Source organism: Pseudozyma hubeiensis (assembly GCF_000403515.1).
Source record: "Pseudozyma hubeiensis SY62 DNA, scaffold: PHS19, whole genome shotgun sequence".
NCBI classification, from domain to species: Eukaryota; Fungi; Basidiomycota; class Ustilaginomycetes; order Ustilaginales; family Ustilaginaceae; genus Pseudozyma; species Pseudozyma hubeiensis.
The window spans coordinates 198,555-219,718 of NW_012133801.1; the positions used below are offsets into that span (position 1 = coordinate 198,555).

At 58.0% G+C, this 21,164-nt stretch overlaps 8 protein-coding genes across 8 annotated transcripts; 4 read left to right on the plus strand and 4 right to left on the minus strand.

The window, feature by feature from the left end:
* Positions 1 to 402: 402 nt before the first annotated feature.
* Positions 403 to 5,292, minus strand: PHSY_001667 (multidrug resistance-associated ABC transporter; the record flags this gene model as incomplete). Its single annotated transcript, XM_012332295.1, has 1 exon — positions 403 to 5,292. One exon carries the CDS (start codon positions 5,290 to 5,292, stop codon positions 403 to 405), a length of 4,890 nt encoding a protein of 1,629 aa, XP_012187685.1.
* A 1,229-nt stretch (positions 5,293 to 6,521) lies between these two features.
* Positions 6,522 to 10,982, minus strand: PHSY_001668 (glycosyltransferase; the record flags this gene model as incomplete). The annotated part of the gene is made up of 1 exon (XM_012332296.1): positions 6,522 to 10,982. One exon carries the CDS (start codon positions 10,980 to 10,982, stop codon positions 6,522 to 6,524), a length of 4,461 nt encoding a protein of 1,486 aa, XP_012187686.1.
* A 749-nt stretch (positions 10,983 to 11,731) lies between these two features.
* PHSY_001669 (hypothetical protein) lies at positions 11,732 to 12,085 on the plus strand (the record flags this gene model as incomplete). The annotated part of the gene is made up of 1 exon (XM_012332297.1): positions 11,732 to 12,085. One exon carries the CDS (start codon positions 11,732 to 11,734, stop codon positions 12,083 to 12,085), a length of 354 nt encoding a protein of 117 aa, XP_012187687.1.
* A 680-nt stretch (positions 12,086 to 12,765) lies between these two features.
* On the plus strand, positions 12,766 to 13,173 carry PHSY_001670 (hypothetical protein; the record flags this gene model as incomplete). The annotated part of the gene is made up of 1 exon (XM_012332298.1): positions 12,766 to 13,173. One exon carries the CDS (start codon positions 12,766 to 12,768, stop codon positions 13,171 to 13,173), a length of 408 nt encoding a protein of 135 aa, XP_012187688.1.
* Positions 13,174 to 14,295: 1,122 nt separating this feature from the next.
* PHSY_001671 (hypothetical protein) lies at positions 14,296 to 16,032 on the minus strand (the record flags this gene model as incomplete). The annotated part of the gene is made up of 1 exon (XM_012332299.1): positions 14,296 to 16,032. One exon carries the CDS (start codon positions 16,030 to 16,032, stop codon positions 14,296 to 14,298), a length of 1,737 nt encoding a protein of 578 aa, XP_012187689.1.
* An 843-nt stretch (positions 16,033 to 16,875) lies between these two features.
* PHSY_001672 (ubiquitin fusion degradation protein) lies at positions 16,876 to 18,156 on the plus strand (the record flags this gene model as incomplete). Its single annotated transcript, XM_012332300.1, has 1 exon — positions 16,876 to 18,156. The coding sequence occupies one exon, from the start codon at positions 16,876 to 16,878 to the stop codon at positions 18,154 to 18,156; it is 1,281 nt and encodes a 426-aa protein (XP_012187690.1).
* A 229-nt stretch (positions 18,157 to 18,385) lies between these two features.
* On the minus strand, positions 18,386 to 19,000 carry PHSY_001673 (hypothetical protein; the record flags this gene model as incomplete). The annotated part of the gene is made up of 1 exon (XM_012332301.1): positions 18,386 to 19,000. One exon carries the CDS (start codon positions 18,998 to 19,000, stop codon positions 18,386 to 18,388), a length of 615 nt encoding a protein of 204 aa, XP_012187691.1.
* A 661-nt stretch (positions 19,001 to 19,661) lies between these two features.
* PHSY_001674 (hypothetical protein) lies at positions 19,662 to 20,421 on the plus strand (the record flags this gene model as incomplete). Its single annotated transcript, XM_012332302.1, has 2 exons — positions 19,662 to 19,678; positions 20,220 to 20,421. The coding sequence occupies 2 exons, from the start codon at positions 19,662 to 19,664 to the stop codon at positions 20,419 to 20,421; spliced, it is 219 nt and encodes a 72-aa protein (XP_012187692.1).
* Between the last annotated feature and the right edge of the window lie 743 nt (positions 20,422 to 21,164).

Below are 21,164 nucleotides of genomic sequence, written 5' to 3' on the forward strand. Positions count from 1 at the left end.
GATGGAATGCGGGACGGTAGAAAGGAAGAAGGAGATGAACCAGCTCAAGGAAGGAAACAAACAGATGAGCGACACGTGCGGAGTGGAATAAAAGTGTTTCTTTCCGCAACCTTGCGCACGCGAGAAAGCGTCTCGACACACAAAGAGCCTCGACGCGTTGAGCTGCGCCCGAATCACCGATCGTCGACTTTGTCACTATCCGACGCAGCTCAGCGTGATATACACGGACGGCTGCCGCAACGAAATCGAGACTACGGATGACATCCAAACTGTTCTATGATCAATCAGATTTTTGACGCATCAGGCGGGCAGCCACAAAGATTCCTTGCGCGAGCGACACGATGCGTGAAAGCCTTCCCAGCGAGTCCAGCAAACTTCGCAATGCACGTGCCTGATCGACCTCTATCCGTCCAACTTGGCCAGACCAGCCTCCAACGCCATCGAGAAGAAAATGCTCTTCTTGTCCTCCAACAGCTTCTGCGGCTCGTCAAACTCTGCCACCGCACCATCCTTCAGCACCAACACCCTCGTCGAGTCGATCACCGTGTTCAACCTGTGCGCCACCGTGATGGTGGTGCCCTTGAACTCCGACCGCACAATCGCCTGAACCTGGGCGTCGGTCTCGAGGTCGATGGCGCTGGTCGCTTCGTCCAGCACGAGGATCTTGGCGTTGCGGAGGAACGCCCTGGCGATGCAGATGAGCTGGCGTTGACCCGCCGAGAAGTTTGTACCGCCTTCGGTGAGCTGTGCGTCGAGACCGCCGTCGAGGCTCTGCACGTGTTCTTTCATGCGCGCTTGCTCGAGCGCCTTCCACAGCGCTGCGTCGTCCGAGCGAGCCGTAGGGTCCAGGTTCTCGCGCAGAGTGCCTTCCCACAGCTGCGGGTCCTGTGGAATAATGGCGATGGCGGAACGAAGATCTTTCAAGCCGATCTTGGAGACGTCGATCCCATCGATGATGATCTTGCCCTCGGCAGCTTCGATGATGCGGAACAGTGCAAGAGTCAGACTCGACTTGCCTGCACCTGTTCGTCCCACCACACCGATGCGCTCGCCCGCCTTGATGTCCAGGTTGAGCTTCTTGAGCACCAACCCCAGCTCGCGTCGGTAGCGAGTCGAGTACGACTGCATGCTCACCTCTCCCTTGCTGGGCCAGTCCTCGGGAGGCGTCTGATCAGGCACCTCGTACGGCGCTTCGGACACCAGATCCGTGTATGACATGACGCGCTCCACGCTGACGATGTTCTGCTCCACCTCGGATGCGGATCGCACCACCCAGTTGAGCGTCTGCGTCGTGCTCAACGCTTGCGACATCATCAGCCCGAGCAGTCCGGCGTCCATCTTGCCGTTCTTGGTTCGAATGAATACGGCCAGCGTAGATGCGACGAAGATGATGACCGATCCCATCATCTCGATGCGTACAGCCAGCCAACGGTTGCACGTAACGGCAGGGAAGTAGCACTGCTGGTTGCGATCGACGCGTGCTTCCGACGTGGCGATGAAACGCGCCTCCTGGCCGAACGCGCGGATCGAGCTGAGACCGCCGAGCGATTCCTGGAACCAGGTGAAGACGGGCGTCTTGCTGACCGAGTCGAGTCGCTTCAGCTCTCGGCTCGTGGCCAAGTAGTAGCGCAGAACAGCGCGGTACGCAAAGGCCAGCGGAACGATGGCGATCAGGAACGGCGGTACAGAGTATCCTACGACGCACAGCACACCGAGCACCACCGTCATGGTACGAATGAGACCGTGTATGACCCTCGGCAAGACCTCGTCGATCACGTTGACATCGCGCGAGAAGAGGTTCAAAAGTCGACCCGTCGGCGTCGTCTCGAACCACTGGAGCGGGCTGCGAAGGACGGCATCGAACATATTGTCGTGGAACTTGCGAGCGCTCGAAATGACAAGCCAGGTCCACAGGATGAACGGAGCGATGCAGATGCAGATAGAGGCGAGGATGCCGACGATACCGTACAGCGTCAAGTAGAAGCGCGTGTTGCCAGCGTCGCCGCCGTTCTCGTTCGCCTTGCCCCACTGCTTGAGCACCACATCGCGCGAGACGGTCATGACCTGCGACAGGATCTGTGCAAGGATGTAGAGGACAACGCCTAGCACGCTGCAGCTCTTGATGTACTGACGGTACACCTCGGGCTTGACGCTGCCTTGCTCGGACTTTTCCTTGGGCGCCGAACTCTCCTTGAGCTGTCGGATCGTGTCCTGCTTGATCTGCTTCTTGGACATGGTCTTGGGTCGCGCCATCGAGGCCGAGCTGATGCGGCGGTGCAGCTTGGAGCCTTTCAGACTTTCCTCACCGCCCTGACCGTGCGTATCGAGCTCCTTGTCCATGTCGATCACCTCGAGGTCCTTGGTGGGCGTCTCGCTTTCACCATCTTCGGCCGCCTGCTCGCGCGCGCTCTGCTTTCCGAGGCCGGTGATGAGGTTAAAGAGCTCGCCCTTCTTGTCCATGACTTGGTCGTACGTTCCGCGTTCGTCAAGGATGATACCGCGACGCACCGAGACGATCTGATCGCACTGTGGCAAGCAGCTGACCGAGTTGAGCGTGAGGATGCGGGCCTTGCTGCGCAGCAGGCCTTCGGGGCCGATGACGTGCTTGAAGATGTGAGCGCCGACGTGAGCATCCACTGCGGCCAGCGGATCGTCAAGCAGGTAGATATCAGCGCGAGCGTAGCAGGCACGCGCCAGGGCGATACGAGCACGCTGGCCACCGGACAAGCTGACACCTCGCTCTCCGACCTCGGTGCGATCGCCTTCCGGCAGGATGTTGAGGTCCGGGGTAAGCGCACAAGCATCAATGACCCTCTGATAGAACTCGGGTTCGTACTTGAGGCCGAACAGGATGTTGTCCCTGACCGTTGCGCCCATGCACCATCCGCCTTGGGTGAAATAGGCGGTGCGTCCCTTGACGACGACCTCGCCGTCCGTGCGCACCATCTCACCGAGGACAGCCGAAAGAAGCGAACTCTTTCCGTCGCCCACTTTGCCGAGCACGGCGAGCAGCTCGCCCTTCTTGACGGTGAGGTTGATGTCCTGAAGAGTGGGCACGGGTTGCGAGCGCGACCACTTGAACTCTGCATCTCGAAGGATGACCACCTCGTCGTTCTGCTCAGGCTCGTGGGCGTCGTTGTTCGAGTCGTTGAGCGTGTCGAGCACGTTGTCGGGACGCGATGGTGCCTCTGGGTTGACAGGTCCGCGCTGGCCGGGCAGGATGACCTTCCGCGCGGCGGGGTCGAGCTCGCCAGCATCGAAAAAGTCCGAGAGACGACCGGCCGATACCTGAGCCTGCAGCAACGCCGAGATGATACCGGCGAACATGGCGATGGGGAACGAGAGCAGCTGGTACAGAGCCAGCGCTGGGAAGATGACGTCGGCGGTCAAGGGCTCCGGGTTCGTGTAGGCGTAGGTGACAAAGGTTCCGAGCGAGACAAAGAAGGGAATGGCAGTCCAGAAGAAGTTGAAAAAGGCAGAGACGACACCGACGGTACGCAGCAGCTTGAGCTCCTCGTCGTTTCGCACCTTGAACAGCTTCCGGGTGAAAGCCTCCTCCCAGGCGAACAGCTTGATCGACTTGATGTTGGTGAGGATCTCGTTCATGAGTCGCGTTCGCTTGTCCTTGACCTTCATCTGCTTTTCGCTGAGACGACGCAGGTAGCGGGCCAAAGCGGTGTTGAGCGGCACGCTGACCACCATGATGGCGACACCGACAAAGGAAGGCCAGCCAAGCAGGTTGTAGAGCGAGACAAAGGCAAGCGTCATCTGGAAGACGGCCGACCAGGCAATGTGACCGTAGGTGCAGAGATCCTGCAGGCGAGTCGCATCGACCGACATGAGGTTGACGATGTCGCCGGTAGCCCTGCCTCCGCGGTCCTCGTTGGAGAGACGCAGACTCTTCTTAAAGATGGCGCTGACGAGGCCGGCACGCACGCGCATTCCTGTCACAAAGACGAGCTGGAAGTACTGGTGCAAGAACGATGTCTGAGTGACGGCGACGCAGAACAGCGCGGCAGAGAGCAGGTAGCCTTGCATCGCGCTCTGGTTGGCATCCTGGCTGTCGTAGCTCTGGACGAATTGGAGCAGCTTGCGCAGGATCTGGGGCTGCACAAAGGCAAGCGCGTCCTGCGCCGACTTGAGGAGCGCAGCGAACATGAACGGTCCGCCGTACGCGTAGAGCAAGGTGGTCCAGAAGGCGGGCTTGCCAGTCTCCTTGTCCTTGGTCTGCTTCCAAAATTTGTCGAAGCGGCGGCCGAGGTTTTCGGCGTCCTCGTTGGCAGGAAGCGCCCACATGTCATCTTCGGTGACGAACTTCTTGGCACCCAGGGTCATGAGTGGCTGCATCCAGTGAAAGGTGATGCGGCTGAAGATGTTAGCGGTGACGACGGGGCACTCTTTGCCGGAATCGGGCGACTCGGCGCTAACGGGGTTGGCCTCCTCGTCGGCGTCGGAGAAGACGCTGAAAGCGCTGCCGTTGGTGTCGGTGGGGACGGCGTGGTAACCGTTGCCGTTGCCGTTGCCATTGACGCGAGACTGGCTGAAGGATGCGCGTTTGCGGTCATGTTCGTCGTCCGAACCGAGCTCGACACCTGCAGCTTCGAGGGCAAAGGCGACGATGCCAAGGACGAGACGCACGACCAGTGGGACGAATGTGACCAGTTGATCTTTGATCGGCAGCGAGGGCCAGGTGATGGCACTTCGGACCTTGACGATGGAGGCAAGCAGATGGGCGAGCCAGAAGAGAAGGAGCACATCCGAGCTGCGGCGTGACCGTGTGTGGTTGAAGTGTTGCAACAGCGCCACGAGGACGTAACCAAGGACACCTGCTAACGAAGACCAGAAGAACACCGATTCGCCAGGCTTGGCAAACAGGCCGTACGAGATGGCTGCCTGAAAGCCAGCGGCAACCGCGAGGACGGCAACCACCACATTCTTGGCCCACAGCACGGAGCGAGATGTGCGTGTCAACTGTCTCGTCTCTTGTCTCGAAAGGATGGCCAGAGAGATGCCGCCAGAGACGGCAAGCAGGAAGACGGGAGCGGTCCAAAAGGCGGCTTCCTGGAAGCAGGGGGTGAAGTCGAGGTCGCGCTGCTGCGAGACGGGGCCCCAGCCTTCCTTGTTGTCGCAAAGCTTGGCGAGCGTCGGTCGACGCTGAAGCTGATCGAGGGTGGACGAGAAGAAGCGGAGCGGCAAGCTCAGCAACGGATCTGCTCCTACGCCATGCGACTGCAGGGACGCGTCCAAGTTGGACAGTGAGCCGAGCTCCTGGACGGGCGCCGAGTCTTCCATGGTCGCGTGCACCTCGCTAGAGCGGCAGTCTCGAGCTCTATCCCTTCACTGGTTCGGTACAAGCGCCACACGCCGACTGATGCTGCGTCTTTCCTGGGCCGAACTAGTGGCACACGCGCTTCAGTGCGTTCGACAGCCGACCTGCAGCGTAAAAGGGACCGAGCCGGCGGAAAGCTTGACCTTGAGTAGAGGCGCCTAGCGGATCTCGGTATCTGCAGGCCTCGTTTTGAGATGAGACGAGATAGCACCAGATGGCGCAAGAAGAGGAAGATAAGGCTAGGATGAAGTGGGATGGACGAGGGGGGAAGATGGTGTGACAATCTCGAAGACTAGCGTGCTGAGCGACACAGGAACAGCCATTCATTCATTGCAAACGAGCGCTCCTCCACTGCATTCAAGGGCCCGTCATGGCATGAACGCTCTCTGCTTTGTGCAGTTCAGCCTTGACCTTCTCACTCCGGATCTCCTAAAGCGTCATGCTGACCCAAATTTTTTTTCCCGCTCTCTTTATTCGCTTCGTCTGTCTTTTTGTCCGGATATAGCGTCGCGAGCGGTGCGGAATATCCGTGGCGAGAGTAATTACAAATTGGAAAAATGTGACTTGAGAGAGACAGAAAGATCGCCGATGCATTAGCTCGTCCCCTCACGTAATGCGCACTGTTGGCCGTGACGATCAACTGTGAATTTCCAATTCATGCCTGTCGAGGTCATCAAATCCTTACTATTGTCCTTGACTGAGTCGAAATGGATAGCCGACAACGGCAGAACACAAAACAAGCAAGACTCTCAACCTCGAGAATCGCTCATCATTTCACAAACACCATACAGAGGCTGGCCCACTCAAGATCAGATTGATGGGGATACGATAATGTCCATTGAATTTTGCTAAGTGTGCGGGGCTAGTCCGGATGCTCGCCGTGAAGCGCGTGTGGGCGTTGGGAAAAACGAAAGGGGATAGATACATATGATGGCAAACGAATGACAGCCTGCTGCAGCCGCAAGAAAGCGAGTGTGGAGGATGCGTGAATTTCGACAAAGCATGTTCGCACGAGATGGCGCATCAAGGCCGCTGTCGTCGCACGAGCACCTTCAGAGGGATGGAACAGGACCGAAAGGGGGACCTTGAGAAAGAGCAGATCAGGCCCGCAGAGATTCCGATGTCGAAAAAGAAGGTTGTGCGTGGATGCCAGATGATTGAGGCAAGCAAGTGGCGGCTATGAGAGATCACTTCAGTCAAAGCTGGGAGGAGCTGCGCCCGGTGGAAGGTTGCCGGTTCGGTTGCCCGTGGGAGGAGGTGACGCCGCCGAGTTGGGCATCTGCGAGCGTCGCGCTCCGCGCTGCACCTGTCGCACGCCCTGCGCGCTCGCTACGGGACCATCGTCCACCAGACTGAATCCTCGCGTCAGCGGTCGGTTCTGCTGCGACTGGCTGACTGCGGTGAAGCCCTGCGGCGGAGGCGTCGGCGATACGGACCCGTCTGTCTCGGGTTCCGCCGTGTATGCTTGCGTGGGATATGCCGACTCGCTCACTGTCGGGTAGCGCTGCTCGGTCGAGACGTTGCCGTGTCGAACGCCTGCGTCGGGGCCAACGTAACGGCGCGGTTCTGGGTCTGGCGAGCTCGACGCGGATCCGATCATCGGTCGCCTCTCCTCGTCGGCGACATCCGTGTGCGGGTAGGCTTCGTACGTGGCGGCGCCGGGCAGCGTGGGCAGGCGGCCCGCACTGTGCTGCGTCGGCGAGAAGGCGCCGACGCTGCCCAGCGCCGGGTGGGTCGAGTTGTGCGGCAACGGCGACGGCGACGTTGCGCGAGGTCGAGGCACCACCACCGTGCCTGGCGGCGAGGCGCCGCTGCGTTGCTTGGCATCTGTCGCAAGCGGCGCCGGCAGCTCGAGCAGCGGCACCGCATCGAGGCGAGCCCGCGCGCCCGACGCGCTCTTGCTGTGCGACACCTCTGAAGCGTCGGGTCCAAATTGCGAGGTGCTCGAGGACATGGCGTTGGGCAGGGCACGGCCGAACTGGTCGTGCTGACCGAACGGATTCGAGTGGAACGTGTCCGACGAGACCACCGAGTAGCGCGTGCTGCCTGCCCTGTCGGGCGAGCCGGAGCGCTGCACCACGTCGTACGTCGAGTCGCGCGAGTGCGTTCCCGACTTCCAGCGTCGCTCGCGCTCGAATTCGGCCCATCGTTTCATCACGATGTGCGAAGGGTCGAACTTGCCGTCGGCATCACCGTGGTTGTCCTTCTTGTTTTCGCCCTGCACCACTCGCGTGGCACCCCACGAGAAGTCGTCCATGTGCCAGTAGGCGTACAGCGGCAGCACAAAGTTCCAGATGGGCAGCGAGCACAGGTAGATCAACATCCAGCCCACGTACGCGATCTTGCGCGACGTGACCACGATCAAGATACCGGGCAGACCCAGGATGAGCGCGAGCAGGATGAGCGGGATCGTAGGCGTAGGAACGTTGGGCAGGAACGCCTGCACGACGACGTACAGCGTGAAGGCGATGGCGGCAGGCAGCACCAGCGTACCCGTCAGCTCCATAAAGACGACGAAGCGCATCGAAAAGCAGAAGGTACCGCAAAGATCGTTGACCATGACCAGCTCGAACAGGTTGTGCACCGTCGAGTTGATCCATCGACGGCGCTGCGACAGCAGGATGCGGAACGTGTCCGGTACGATCGTCTTGCAGACCGCTTGAGGTACAAACATCATCTTTCGCTTGGGGAACGTCTTGAGCATGAGCGTAGTCAGGTATCGGTCCTCTCCGAGCAAGAGCAGGTTCTTCTTGTGCAGCGTGTCGACGACGTTCTCCGAGTAGTGCTCGACGATGTCCGGGTTGGCCAAGATGGGCACCCAGTAGCCGTGCGGCCCCTTGGGCGCCTTGATACGGTACGCGCTGAAGCATCCTGGCAGACACGTGACACCGCCGAAGCACGCCTCGAACGCCTTGGTCTGGTGGTGCGAGATGTAGTACTCGAACACCTGGATCATCGTCACCCACGTCTCGGATTTGTTCGCGATTTTGGTCTCGCCGCATAGGCCCATGATCTCGGGATCCTCGACCATGCAGGCGACCATGCGCGAGAGCGAGTCGGGGAACACCTTGGTATCGGCGTCGACGCAGAGCACGATCTCGTAGTTGTCTGGCGAGACGCCCGTGACGCGCCAGATGCTGTTGAAGAATTCGTACTCGAAGGCGGTCATGCGCTCGTCGAACATGACCTTCTGCATGAAGGCCATGAGCAGCACCTGCGAGTCACGCTTGCCACGGTTGCCCGGCTTGGCGCTGTCGGCCTCGAGCGGCGTACCGCACTTGGCGACGAGGATCATGGGAACGCGCTGCTGCTTGGATCGCTCGACGGTCTCGTCGTCGTAGTCGTAGAAGCCGGCGTAGATCTTGCACATGTTGTGACGCTTGAAGCCGTCGGCGATGGCGACGTACGAGTTGCCCTCGACCTCTTCGGCGGGGATGACGAGGTCCTTCATCATGGACAGGCAAATGTCGGGCGTCGAGATGTCGGAGCCGGCACCCTTGACGATACCGTCGGCGATGACGAGCAGCAGCTTGTGGCTGTTGGGGTAGTCGGTGGTGGCAAGGCTGTCGAGCGTGGTACGCAAGCCTTCGAACGACTCCGAGTAGGCGGTGACGAGGCAGATCGAGTGCGCCAGCTGGAAGCCAAACGGTTGGTAGTCGGGTCCAGGCTGAGGGATCGTGTTGTGCAACGGGAAGGGGCAGATACCCATGGCACCTTCGGCAGGACCGCCAGAGAACGACGAGCGACGCGAGTGAGCGGGAGCCAACGAAGCCGAGCTTCTGCCACCAGCGACCGAGGGAGAACCGGGAGGCGAACCGCCGAGCGGCGAGCCGACACCGAGGCGGCTGGCACGCGTCATGCGCTTCTCGCTCAAGGGCATGGGCGCACGCGATCCACTCTTGAGGCTGAGCGGATCGGCGACCGAGAAACGACTCTTGGCAGGGAGGAACGACTTGTGCTTGCGGGCGTTGGGACGGTACCCGGCCGGCGCGGGACGGTAAATGTCGTCGGACCACTGCTCGATCTCGGCGGCTCGCTTCATGCGCTGCTCGTACGTTTCGTTGGCGTAATTGCCCAGACGCCACGAGATGAACCAGCCAAACATGACGGCCATGAAGAACTTGATGGCGACGACACCGATGATGAAGACTAGCGAGAGGTAGAGTTCGACCTTGGATGCGACGCAACCGATGGTCTCCGAGTCGATGAAGCCGATGCGCGTGATCTGCTCGAGACACTGGAACTCGTTGTCGAGACGCTGGCGCATGACGGAAGCGGTCACGTCGCGGCCTGCCCACGCGTCATTGCGGCGCTTGAGCGTATCGAAGAGCGCAGGATAGGTGACGGCGTTGGTGAAGTTGTTGAGACGGTTGAGATCGAGCACAGCGCCTCGGTAGACGGCAAGGTTGCGGGTGGTGTCGGTGACGTTGTTCCACTGAAGCGAGACCTGGCCACGCCTCTTGAGCACCGCGTTCTTGGGTTGGGCGCCGTCGTTGAACTGGTCGACAATGGTGCCGTTGTGGCACATGGACACCGTATTGTTGGAGTAGCCACCCTTGCCGTCTTGACGGACGAGGGTGCAGTCAAAGTAGCGATCGGGCTGACCGCCTCCGGCGCGGTTGGAGATGACGCCAGTGCATGCGCCGCCGATCTTTTGGAAGAGCAGGCTGCCATCCTGTCCGCCGGAGGACCAGGGTTGAGAGTAGATGGGGTTGGTGTGGTTGTAGATGGTGTTGGCGCCAAAGGGGCCGGTATTCGGATGGACGAAGCCGTCAAAGCTGTAGTCGTAGCCGTTGAAGGTCATGGAACCTACATCGATGGTTCCTAGGTTGTATCGATCGGGCTGCTTGCCACAGACGGTCTGCGTGAACCCAAAGGTGAGGAAACCGACAGCGGCCATGATGAGGGTGATGATGCCGATGAGACCCATCTTTTCACGCCAGGCACGCTGCTGTTCCGGAGTGCGGATGCCAAAGACACGTAGGAAGGGTCCTGGACAGCAGATGGTGAGGATGTAGCAGTAGATCATCCAGCCTCCGACGGGACCGGGCGCGATGCGCGAAGTTTTGCTCTCGCCAAGGTCGCGAGGCACCTCTTTAGAGGCTTTGTTGCCAGACTTGGACTGTTTGCGACGCAGCGAAACGCCACGCTTGAGGACATTGATGCCGGTCTCGACCTGATCCTCGTCCCTGCCCAAGATCGACTTGCCGCGACGCAGAGGAGGGGCGCGGCCGAGACCACCAGGAGGCACGCTCGAAGGACCCGTCACACCAAGACCGCTGAGACCGCCTCCGGGACCGACGATGCCGGCCATGCCCGAGCCGTGAGGAGCGGCACCGTGCTGTGGCAGGTGACCGGTGGTGGAAGGCATATACCCTACGCGACCGCCGCTGGCAGCCATGACGTCCATGTGGGCAGCGTGGTTGCGGTAGTACCACTGTCGATGGCTGGGATCCATGCGTTCGCGATCTGGACGGACGAGCGACTTTTTGCGGCGGAAGTTGTCATTGTGAGCCGAAAAGCCCGACTCTGGATCGAGCGAGGCGACCTGCGTCAAGGCGGTGCTGCTGCTGTTGGGATCGTTGATGCTACGCTTGTCGTCGCCGTAGGAATTGACCGAATCGCGCGAAGGACCGGAGCGTTGAGCGGGCATCCTCTGTGGCTCTTGGAAAGAGATGCCGGGTGGACGCTGAGCGTTCGGTTGTTGCGGTGGTTGTTGTTGTGGTTGTGGTTGCGGAGAAAGGTTGTTGTTCAGATACGCTTGATGGCTGCCGAGGGGCGGGGACAGGGCACTCGGAGCAGGAGGCGAGAAAAAGGGTTGATGCGGACGCCCTTGTTGGTATCCAGGAGGCAGCTGCGAATGCTGATTTGGAGGTGGCGAAAAGGTGAGGTTCTGTGGACGGCCGCCACCTGGGATGCTGAGCGGTGGCAGTGGTGGAGGACCGTCGCCGCGGATGGGTCTGGATCCCGGAGCTGGGCGACCAGCGTCGGAAGGGGACTCGAAAGGGTTCATTGCGACGTTGAAGAAGGTCTCGAAATTGCAACGAAGTTGATCGGGCTGAGCGGAGCGAGGAGCACGATGGCTAACGTCAACGTGTCAAGCTCGTATGATGTTGCTGTGATTTCGAGCTGACCGGGTCGGGGAAGCGTCAACAAGCGGTTCTATACTGTCGAGCGATCCATGTAAGCCAGGAAGCGTCAGAGAAGTGCAGTAGCGATCGAGCGGAATCTGCTTTTGCCAGGATGACCAGGTGGAAGCGAGGACGTGAGCGTCGACTGGCTAAGCACGTGCGGGGGTGGAGAAGGATGAGGCTAAGCTGTGTTTGCGCGTGTACGAGGCATCTAGCGCGGAGGTGACAGTCTGCGTGAAACCAAGATGTGGTGTTGTGCGAGTCGTAGCCGATGAGCAGAGCTTCGCCGCTAGTGGGATCCGAGTGTCGTCGGGAAGGAGACGACGAAATGTGTGTGATGGCTAGGACTCGGAACGAAGGTTGGCTCGAAGCTCGAAAGGGTAAGATGGAGGCCGGGCCAAAGCAGGCGAAGCGGTGCGAAGCCAAAGGATCACGAAGCCGATACGGGGTTTGTTGGATGGTGAGGATGGCCAATACGATGGAGCGTCGTGTTTGCCAGTCCGGGGGTCGAGGAGAAAGGCAAGGACAAAAGGCAATGGAGACGGCGAAGGCAAGTGCGAAGGCGAAGGAAAGAGGAGCAAAGCGCAAGCCAGAAGGTGGATCGCTCAACGGCTTCTCGCTCTGATACTGCACTGCACCCTCACGGATCGCCGAGTTTAGCAAGGCAGCCAAGATCGACAGGCAGCCAGACAAGCACGATGCAGGCAGCAGACGGCGGTATCAACTCAGGGGAACCAAACAGACAAGAGAGAAATTGCAAAAACAAGCCAAGCACAAAGAGCGTCAACAGCCCAAGGATCGAGCATTTGGCGATTTGCTTGCTTCCGCCTGCAAAGTTCTGCGAGCCCTGCAAGCCCTCTTTCTGGTCCTTTTGGCGCGACTGCCAAGTTGCCGGCCAAAACAGGCGAAGGAAAGCGAGCCAGCAAAGCTGACAACGGAGAGGCACAGCCCAATTGTTTTTTTCTTGAAAGTTTACGAGAAATTTCGTATTCGCGAATTAGGGGCACACTCTGTGTCGGCAATCACGCAGCGATCGGCTCTGTGCGTGTGTGTGTCGTATTCGCGCGTTCGGCGAGGAATAGCAGGACTCGGCAGGAGACAAAAAAGATCAAAACACCATCATCAGCATCATCACAGCACATGAAAGAAAAGAAAAAAAGATTTACGGGAAATTCTTTTTGTTTTTGTTTCGAAATCGCCTCGGAAGTGGACCCGTCACCACATGCTCGACACAGCAGCTCAAGCAGGCCAGCAAGCGAGTTTCGACCGTGGGCTGTTCGATGCTGCTTGCTGGTCGCGCTCTGGATGCTGCTTCACGTCGGAACGAAGCAGATGGCGGCGTTGGAGGTCTGCAGGGCAGCGCTGTGGAGAGGGAAGAATGAACAGGCACTCACTACTCTCAACGACTGCTTGGAGCTGAAACCAACAGGGACGGAAAGGGGCATCCGGCGCCCCTCTTGGGCTTTTTTCCCTGATCCCAACTTCTCTTGTCCCGCCATATCAAAGCCGCGTGTACATCATCAGACGATGGCTCGTCATGCTACCCTGGCTCAGGTAGCTTCGCAAACAGCACCGAAACATCGAGGTGTTTCTATGGCGCCGGTGATTGTGCAGCGTGTGCAAGAGGGCTCTCGAGAATTGACTGAACCCCTGTTTGATCGTTTGGAGCCCCTCTTCCATAACCGATTCGATTCTCCGATCAAGAGCCCATAGTCAGGAAGCCAAGGGCCAACACACACGCCAGTAGTAGATTGATTCCTCCTTGCTCCCATCGGCCGCTTGCCAGTTCATTACCTTCTGGTCGGTGAAGCCTTCGCCATGACAGGATTTGATCTCAAAGTCCAACCAGGCACGGCAGACACAACACATGCACGATTTCTCTTGTCTCGAATTCCGATCCGCAAATTCAGAGGCCCTTTGAACCCAGCATGCAGGGATCGGCGAGTGCTTCTCGCGGTTTCGTAAAATTCGAGGCTTGGGTGAGTAAGAGTTATCGCCAAGCGAAGCGAAGCGAGGGCAGGGCGACGCAGTTCAACAACAACCGCGTCGTTAGAGCCGAGCGAAGGCGGTGTCGTCAATTATTGGACTTCGGGCCTTTTTTTTTTCTTTTTCTTTTCCTCCATTGATTCCGTCTAGAACCCTTGGCTGCCTCGATCCTCGCTTTGGTCGATCAATTCATTCGTCTGATGAATGTTAAGCTTTCGACGGTAGCAGCTGTTTCTGCGTTGTCCGAAGGAAGCGCTGGTCGGTCTTACTTCTTCCTGTGCTGCAGCGTTGTGTCTTCATCCTTCCTCGTGTTCGGCGTGCAAGCTCTTTACAACGCATGCTTCCCGATCTTGCTTCGCTTTTCTTCGGTCGTATGCCATCATCGTGGCGGCGGTGATCGTTCGACGCGACTCGATGTGCGTGAAAGAAAGTGTGCGTTTCTGCGATCCGCTCTACCGCAACGTTCGTGATCGTTCATCAAACGCCGCGAATTTCGAAGCTAGCCCATGCGAGGTTTTCATCGTCGGTCGGTGCGCTTCAGCTTCCGATCTGACCGTGGGGACCACCAAAAAAACAAATTCGATCCAATGTTTGTCTCACCTTCCACATGTCGCCGGTGTTTCTCTTCGCCAAAAGAGATCGGCAGGCCTTCAATCGGTTGAGCGATCGGCTCGACGGATAAGATTGCATCCCAAGTTGCTTCGGCCACAGCACACCTTGGCGTCCAGACTCAATGCTCACGAACAGTCTCCAAGACGCACAAAGTTGCTTCGTCTGCATACGATCAACTTGAGCGAACAGATGTAAGAGAAAATATGGTTTTGATTGATTGTACACAGGTCAACCCGCTCAACGCGAGAGGTGGTAGTCGTCGATCCTGAGCAACAGCGACACAGTCTCGGTAGCCAGCTCGATGGCGCTCGTGTTGACCAGCAGAGGCTGGAGCACGTTCTCCTCGAGAATGTTGGTGATCTGGCCCTTGCGAACGTTGATGCCGGCGGTCCGCTCTCCCAGCGCGTGGCGGTTTCGCAGTTCGGTGACGATGCTGATCGGGTTCAAACCCGCGTTTTCGGCGAGCGTGGTGGGGATCACCTCGAGCGCCTCGGCGTACGCCTGGAAGCAGTAGGCCTCCATACCCTTGAGCGTCTGCGAATACTGCGACAGCAGTCGCGATACGTGTACTTCGGGTGCACCACCACCGGCGATCAGCGCCTTCTTCTTGACCAGGCATCGGACCACACACAGCGCATCGTGCAGACTGCGCTCGCTCTCTTCGAGCACGAGCGAGTTGGCTCCCGTGCACAGGATGCTCACCGTCCTGCCCATGTTCTTGATGCCGGTGATCTTGACGACGCGCGCGCCGTTCTGCTGCACCTCGTCGATCAAGTCGGCCGAGGCAAGCTTGTCCTCGGTGAAGGCTTCGATGTCGGCGATGGGCTTGGCACCGAGCGTCTTGGAGACAAACTCGATCTCGTCGCGCTCCACATCCTTGACGACGAGGATCTTGAGCTTGGCGAGGAAGTGAAGGGCCAGCTCGTTGACGGCATCGCGCAGGATGGATTTCTGGATGAGCAACACGTTGCAGCCGGTCTTTTTGATCTTCTTGCACATGTTGAGCAGGTATTGACGCTCCTCCTTGAGGATCTTGTCCATCTGTCGGTAGTCGTTGACCACAATCTGGTTGTCCATGTCCGGCTTGGGGCTGCTCAGCTGGAATTGGCAGACGGCGATCTTGGCCTTCTCCATGCGAGTGGGACCTCCGCTGCCCGAGATGACGTTCTGAGCCAATACGAGACCTTCGACGAGCTCGGTGTCGTCGATGGTACCACCGACCTTTTTGACGATGCGAATGTCGCGCAAGTCGACGTTGTCCTGTCCATCTTTGGATCGTGAGGCGAATGAGGTGGCCGCGCCGCCTTCAGTGGCAGCAGCTGTGGCAGAGGTGGTGGTGGTGGGAGCCGATGCGGTGGACTTTGAGTCTACTGATGCCGATTTGGACGAGGCGGAGGCGGGGATGACAAGACGTGTGACGGCATCGACGGCGATGGGGGCGAGGACGGAAGAGTACTGCGAGACGATCTTGGAGTTGAGCGAAGTGCTTGCGGCTCGCAGCAGCGATTCGCGGTCGTTGAGCTCGACGGGTGTCGAAATGTCGGTGAGGAACTCGACCGCCTTGACTGCCGCCTTCTGGAACGATTCGGCGATGATGGTCGGGTGGATACCCTTGTTGAGCATCTTTTCGGCAGCGCCGAGCAAACTTCCGGCAACGACAACGACCGAGGTGGTACCGTCACCAGCCTCGACGTCCTGTGCTTGCGAGAGCTCGACGAGCATTCGGGCGGCGGGGTGCATGACAGCCATGTGTTTGAGGATGGTAGCACCGTCGTTGGTGATGACGACTTCGCCGTTGGAGGTCTGGATCATCTTGTCCATGCCCTTTGGACCGAGCGAGGTGCGAACGGCGTCGCTGACAGCCTTGGCAGCCGACAGATTGGATCTTCGCACTTCGCCCGGCTTGTCGGCATTCTTGAAGGCATTCTGCGAGGGACCGGCAGGAGCGGCGGACGCTGCTGCTGCGGCGGACATGGTGTAGTAATGTGTGTCAACTGGAAAGATCCAAGAAAGGGTATGGTTGCTCCCGCTGCCTGCTGAAGTGCCGATTCCGTAGGTTCCGTAGCTGTCGCGCAGATATGAGCACAAGCAAGCAAAGCTGATATGTGGTGCGAGCAATGCGGGCTGAAGTGTAGCTGCCAAGTTGGAGGTGAGAGGAGGTCGTTTCACTTTCTTCTCGATATGCGCACAGAACAACGCTCAGCCAGCCTTCGAGCGAGAGACGCAACGCGCGCACCTTTCAGAGAGTGTTGGTTGAGCGTGTCGGTGTGTCTCTTTTTCCGCCTCCGAAGAATCAAGAAGAAGGAAAAAATGTCGCAGACTGTCTGACCTGGCTGAGGACCGCGTCCAACGAGCAAAGGGCAAGCCTGGTCTGGCTACAAATCATGACATAAGCATTGTGCTCAATCGCACATCTTGGACCCTTCTTGCTCGCATCCCGCCGATTGCTCAGACACTGGCTGCGCTGCCTCACAATTTCACGTCGCACACCCACCGACTGACGCCGCCTCCACTTTCTAACACATTGCCGCTGTATGCTTGTGATCTAGTCTTGCTTTTGGACGTTAGACACTCACACTTGACTCAGCCCTTCACCCATCATTCCGCAACAGCTCTTGTCCGCTGTTTTATCCCTTCAGCTTTCCATCGTAGATTCCAGTCCGGCGGCATTGTAACATTGACCGGTCAGCGCGTCGATTCAGCGCAACTCCTGCTGTTTCGCCAAGGTCTCGGTTCGTCATCTTCACAGCAAACACATCGCACGCTTCTCTTTCGACAGTCTTCTGCCCGCATACGAGCCACTCACAGTTTCCCATCATGGCCATGTTCGGGGGTCTCGACAGCGGCTTCGCCCGCTTCATGCAGAACGGCATGGACCCACGCTTTCCTCGGCCGCCGCGCGCATACGACGAATACTTCAAAGCATACAGCATGGCCATGCTTCCTGGCAAAGAACGTCTCAACGTCAGCTACGGAGGCAAGATCATCATGCCACCATCCGCACTTGCTCACCTCACAAATCTCGAGATCGAATCACCCTGGTTCTTCGAGCTGCGCACCACAGGCGCGTCCGAAGTCCGTCGTACCCATGCCGGTGTGCTCGAGTTCATCGCCGACGAGGGTCACGTCCATCTCCCCGCCTGGATGATGCGAACGCTAGGCCTGTCAGAAGGAGATCCCATTCGACTCACCGGCGCAACGCTCCCGAAAGGCAAGATGGTCAAGATTCAACCGCAGACCGTCGACTTTCTCGAGATCAGCGACCCGAAGGCGGTGCTCGAGCAAGCCTTCCGCAACTTTTCGGCCTTGACACCAGGAGACATCGTCGAGATCAGCTACAACTGTCTCACTTTTGAAATCCTCATCATGGAGATCACGCCAAACGCCGATGGCATTTCCATCATTGAAACCGATCTCGAGGTCGACTTTGCACCTCCCAAGGGCTACGTTGAGCCCACACCTCAACCACGTCCGCCACCCCCGACGATGGCGTCCAAACTCAACATTGATAGCTCACGCGTCGATTCCATCCCACCTACACGCACGTCTACACCAGGTTCCATGGCAGGGACAAGTGCTGCCGGAGGATCGGGTGTGGCTACCCCTTCGGGTCCCTTCCGTGGCTCAGGTCAGACCTTGAGCGGCAAGAAGAGCAAAGGAAAGAAGGAGCGTCAGATCGAACAACTCGATTCCTTCAGCATGGTACGACGCACCGACATGCCACGCATCATCACCAACGACACCCAGCTCACAGAAAAGAAGATCCCCGCTGCCCTCAATCTGCCATTCGGCAAACTCTTCTTTGGCTACGACGTCATCCCCGTCGGTGGCAAACCGGATCCTGCCGCCCACCAGGCACCAACGGAGACGTTCGGTGGTGCTGGTACCACTCTGTCCGGTCGTGCACCTCGACCAAAGCCTCAAGACAAGGAGAACGGTAAACCGGCGCCTACAGAACCACAGACGGCTTTCACTTTGGGCGGAGGGCGCGTGCTGGGCGAGAGTTCACGAAGCAGTCGGTACGCTACACCTGCAAGCTCTGATGGCCGCAGTATCAACGACAGCAAACGCGATGTCATCGAGATTGACTCGGATTGATACGAGGTCTGGCTGGCATTGTTTCTGTATCGCAGCATCATTACCCATTGTCATCGGGGTGCAGAAACGGGAAGGTGCAAATTCGGATTTGAACGTCTGCATTGTGCTTGCAGCAATGCCTCTTGTGCTCGTCCCACTGGACCGTCGAACCTCGTTGCCGGTGTACTGCAATTACAGTCGCCAAGCATCGCTTTGACCCGTCCAGAGTGCGCTGCGCCATGCGCCATTCCTACGACATTGTGACATCCTGCACATCCGTCTCGTTGCCGCCTGTGAATGCGTGCGGTCTCTTGAACGATGCCAAGCTCGCTTGAGGTGGGTCTCGACGTGAAGCGGGACCTTTTGCCGCTGCTGAGCGCCACGAGTGAGTTTGAACGCGCTGTAGCGGCTGCTCTTCCCGGCGAGCTAGAGAGGGCACAGAGCGCGGGCTCTGAAACGACGGCATAGCTGCTCTGCTCAATGGTCGGGCGTATTGGTGATTGGATGTGCCGTGCGATGGGTACTGCTTGTGAGGGCTCTGCAAAGTTCGCACGAATCGCATCGAGGGGTTGTTCGGAATGCGAGAGTTTGAGTGCGATGCGCTTGCCTGCATGCGGAGGGACTCTAGATCGAGCGAATCAATGAACGTGAACGTCAGCTGTCCGCATACGAAGCTCATGACCGAATGCGCCTCGGTGATGCTAATACAAACCTGCATTCGCAAGCCTCGAAGCTTGAGGCTCCCTCGCTCTGAACGGCACAGGCGGCGGTTTGAACGCAAAAAGCTCGGACCCGCTCGTCGACTGTGCCGTCGGTGGTCTGCCGGACGAAGATGGCAAGCGGAGTCAGCGCTCGTCCTTTTCATGACGGGGCAGTTCCGAGGTCTTCAGAATGACCACGTACCTAGATGCTTGAGGTCGGGCATCGCGAAGCGTCATGTTGGAAGGAATTCGCGTGTGTGTAGCCTGAGAAGACGGGCGTTGGAGAATTTGCTGTGGCTGTTGGAGGCTCGTGGATCTGGAAGGGGGCTGCAGACGATCTGCGCCCGCCATGTCATAGCTTGACCGTTGCGACCTGCCATAACATTTTCGCAGGAAAAGGCGAGGATTGTTAGCCCCGACAATCTGGCATCATCCGTCTAGGCGCAACACCAAGGGCGGTTGATTCCGACTCACAATGCCTTGCTGCTTGAGCTACCTGCCTCGGTCTTGAGAGGCGATGATCTGAGCACCTGGATCTCTTCTTTCAGAGCCGCGTTCTCTCTTTGTGCCGCATCTAGATCTCTGTGTGATTTTGCGTTCGTGACAAGACGCTCGGCAGGATGACATTGTAAACGGGGCTCGCTACCAGTCCATCGGATTGACACTGGACGGAGATGATTACCTACCTCTGTAGACTCGATCTTTGCTCGAAATCCTGCTTGATATGATTGAGCAGCCGCTTCTGCTCGACCAACTTGGATTTGAGATGGCTGTCACGCAAATCGCGAAGCAAGTGAGAAGGTTGTCCGGAATGTGGCGGACCCGATGGGAGGCTTGTATCGGTATGTTCTGAGCATAGAGGTCCGTCGGCTTCCAACGGAGAGAAAGGCTCACCTGATCAACTGTGACATATGTGTAAACTGTAGAACGTGTCGTCGCTCAGCATCGCCAGGTGTGACCCATCTCTTCCTGTTTCTGCGAGGTAACCCTGACTTACCTGAAACTGTGATACCATCCGTGCCGCGAATACATATCCATGGAACGAGTCAGCTGTGATCGGTTGCTTTTTCTCTTGCGATCCTTTGCGAACCTACATTGTGAGCGTCCATTAGCTCGGCAACTGACGTGTCGAATGGCTGAAGATAGCGCTGCACGGGGGCTGGCAGCTGTTTTGAGCAGGCGAAGGTTTTCTCTCGAAGTTCAGTCACGCTGCCGCATCTGATATGAAGCACATCGAGATAGTGGAGAGGGAATGCACCTACACTATCTGCCCGGAGCTGCGTCATGTAGACGTTACGGGTACACTTTGGACAATATGTGTGGATCTCGGCTGGCAGACCCTCGTGACTGTGTGTCTGTCCTTCCCTGATCTCTTTGTAACAGAGAACATGAAAGCCCTATCGGATCGATGGAAGAGATTCGCAAGATCGAACTCGACGAAATACATGTTCGTGTCAGCGACGAACGGAATGTCTTCTGCAGAGTACGCCTAGTCATTTCGGACGATGGCACGAACCTCGCAGATCCAAAACGACCCATTCGCACCGTTAACAGGATCGTGAATCGTGTCTCCTTCGGCACTTAAGCTTCTGTAGCAGACCTCGCAGCTGACGTGGTCGAGGAAGCTGAGAGCAGGATCAGATATCGTCGACGACATCGTAAATCCGAAAAGCAGGGAGAGGGCAAACGGTGGTCAAGAGACTTCTCTCAGCATGCCTTGATAAGACTATCACGACGAATTCAGCATCTTACTGAGTGCTCAGCACGGCAAGGGCGATGCATCGAGTCTATGGCCGGGCTCGCCTTTCATCACGACGACCGTCAGCTCGACTCGTCGGCCCTCCCGACTCTGCTTTCCTCAATCGGTAGAGACCACACTACGCCGTTATTGAGTGCCAACACACGCTCCGTATTGACTGAAGAGAGGCAATTTTCGCATCAGTTCGAGGAGTTGTCAGAAGCTAGACGGTTGTCACATTGTGGTCTGAGAGATCCGCTCCTCACTCTGCGTCTTTTTCCTCAATGATTATTTCTCTTTTGTCATTTTGTGCCGTTTTGTTCTGTTTCCTTCGAGCACACAGTCACTGTCTGGTAATGTGTTTACTGTGCAAAGATCTGTGTCGTGTGCCACTGCTGAGTCAACAAGGTCTTAGAGACAAGCTCGAGGGGTCGCCACCACGGTCGATGCGCAGATGAAGGGCTGCGTTGGCTCTCGCTGAATGGGTCCGGTCGGCAGCATGTTGAACGCAGGCGTACTCCCGAAATATCCGCGCGTTGCGCTTCTGTCACCGGTCTTCACACCAGGCTCGTTCAGGGTCCATCTTGATT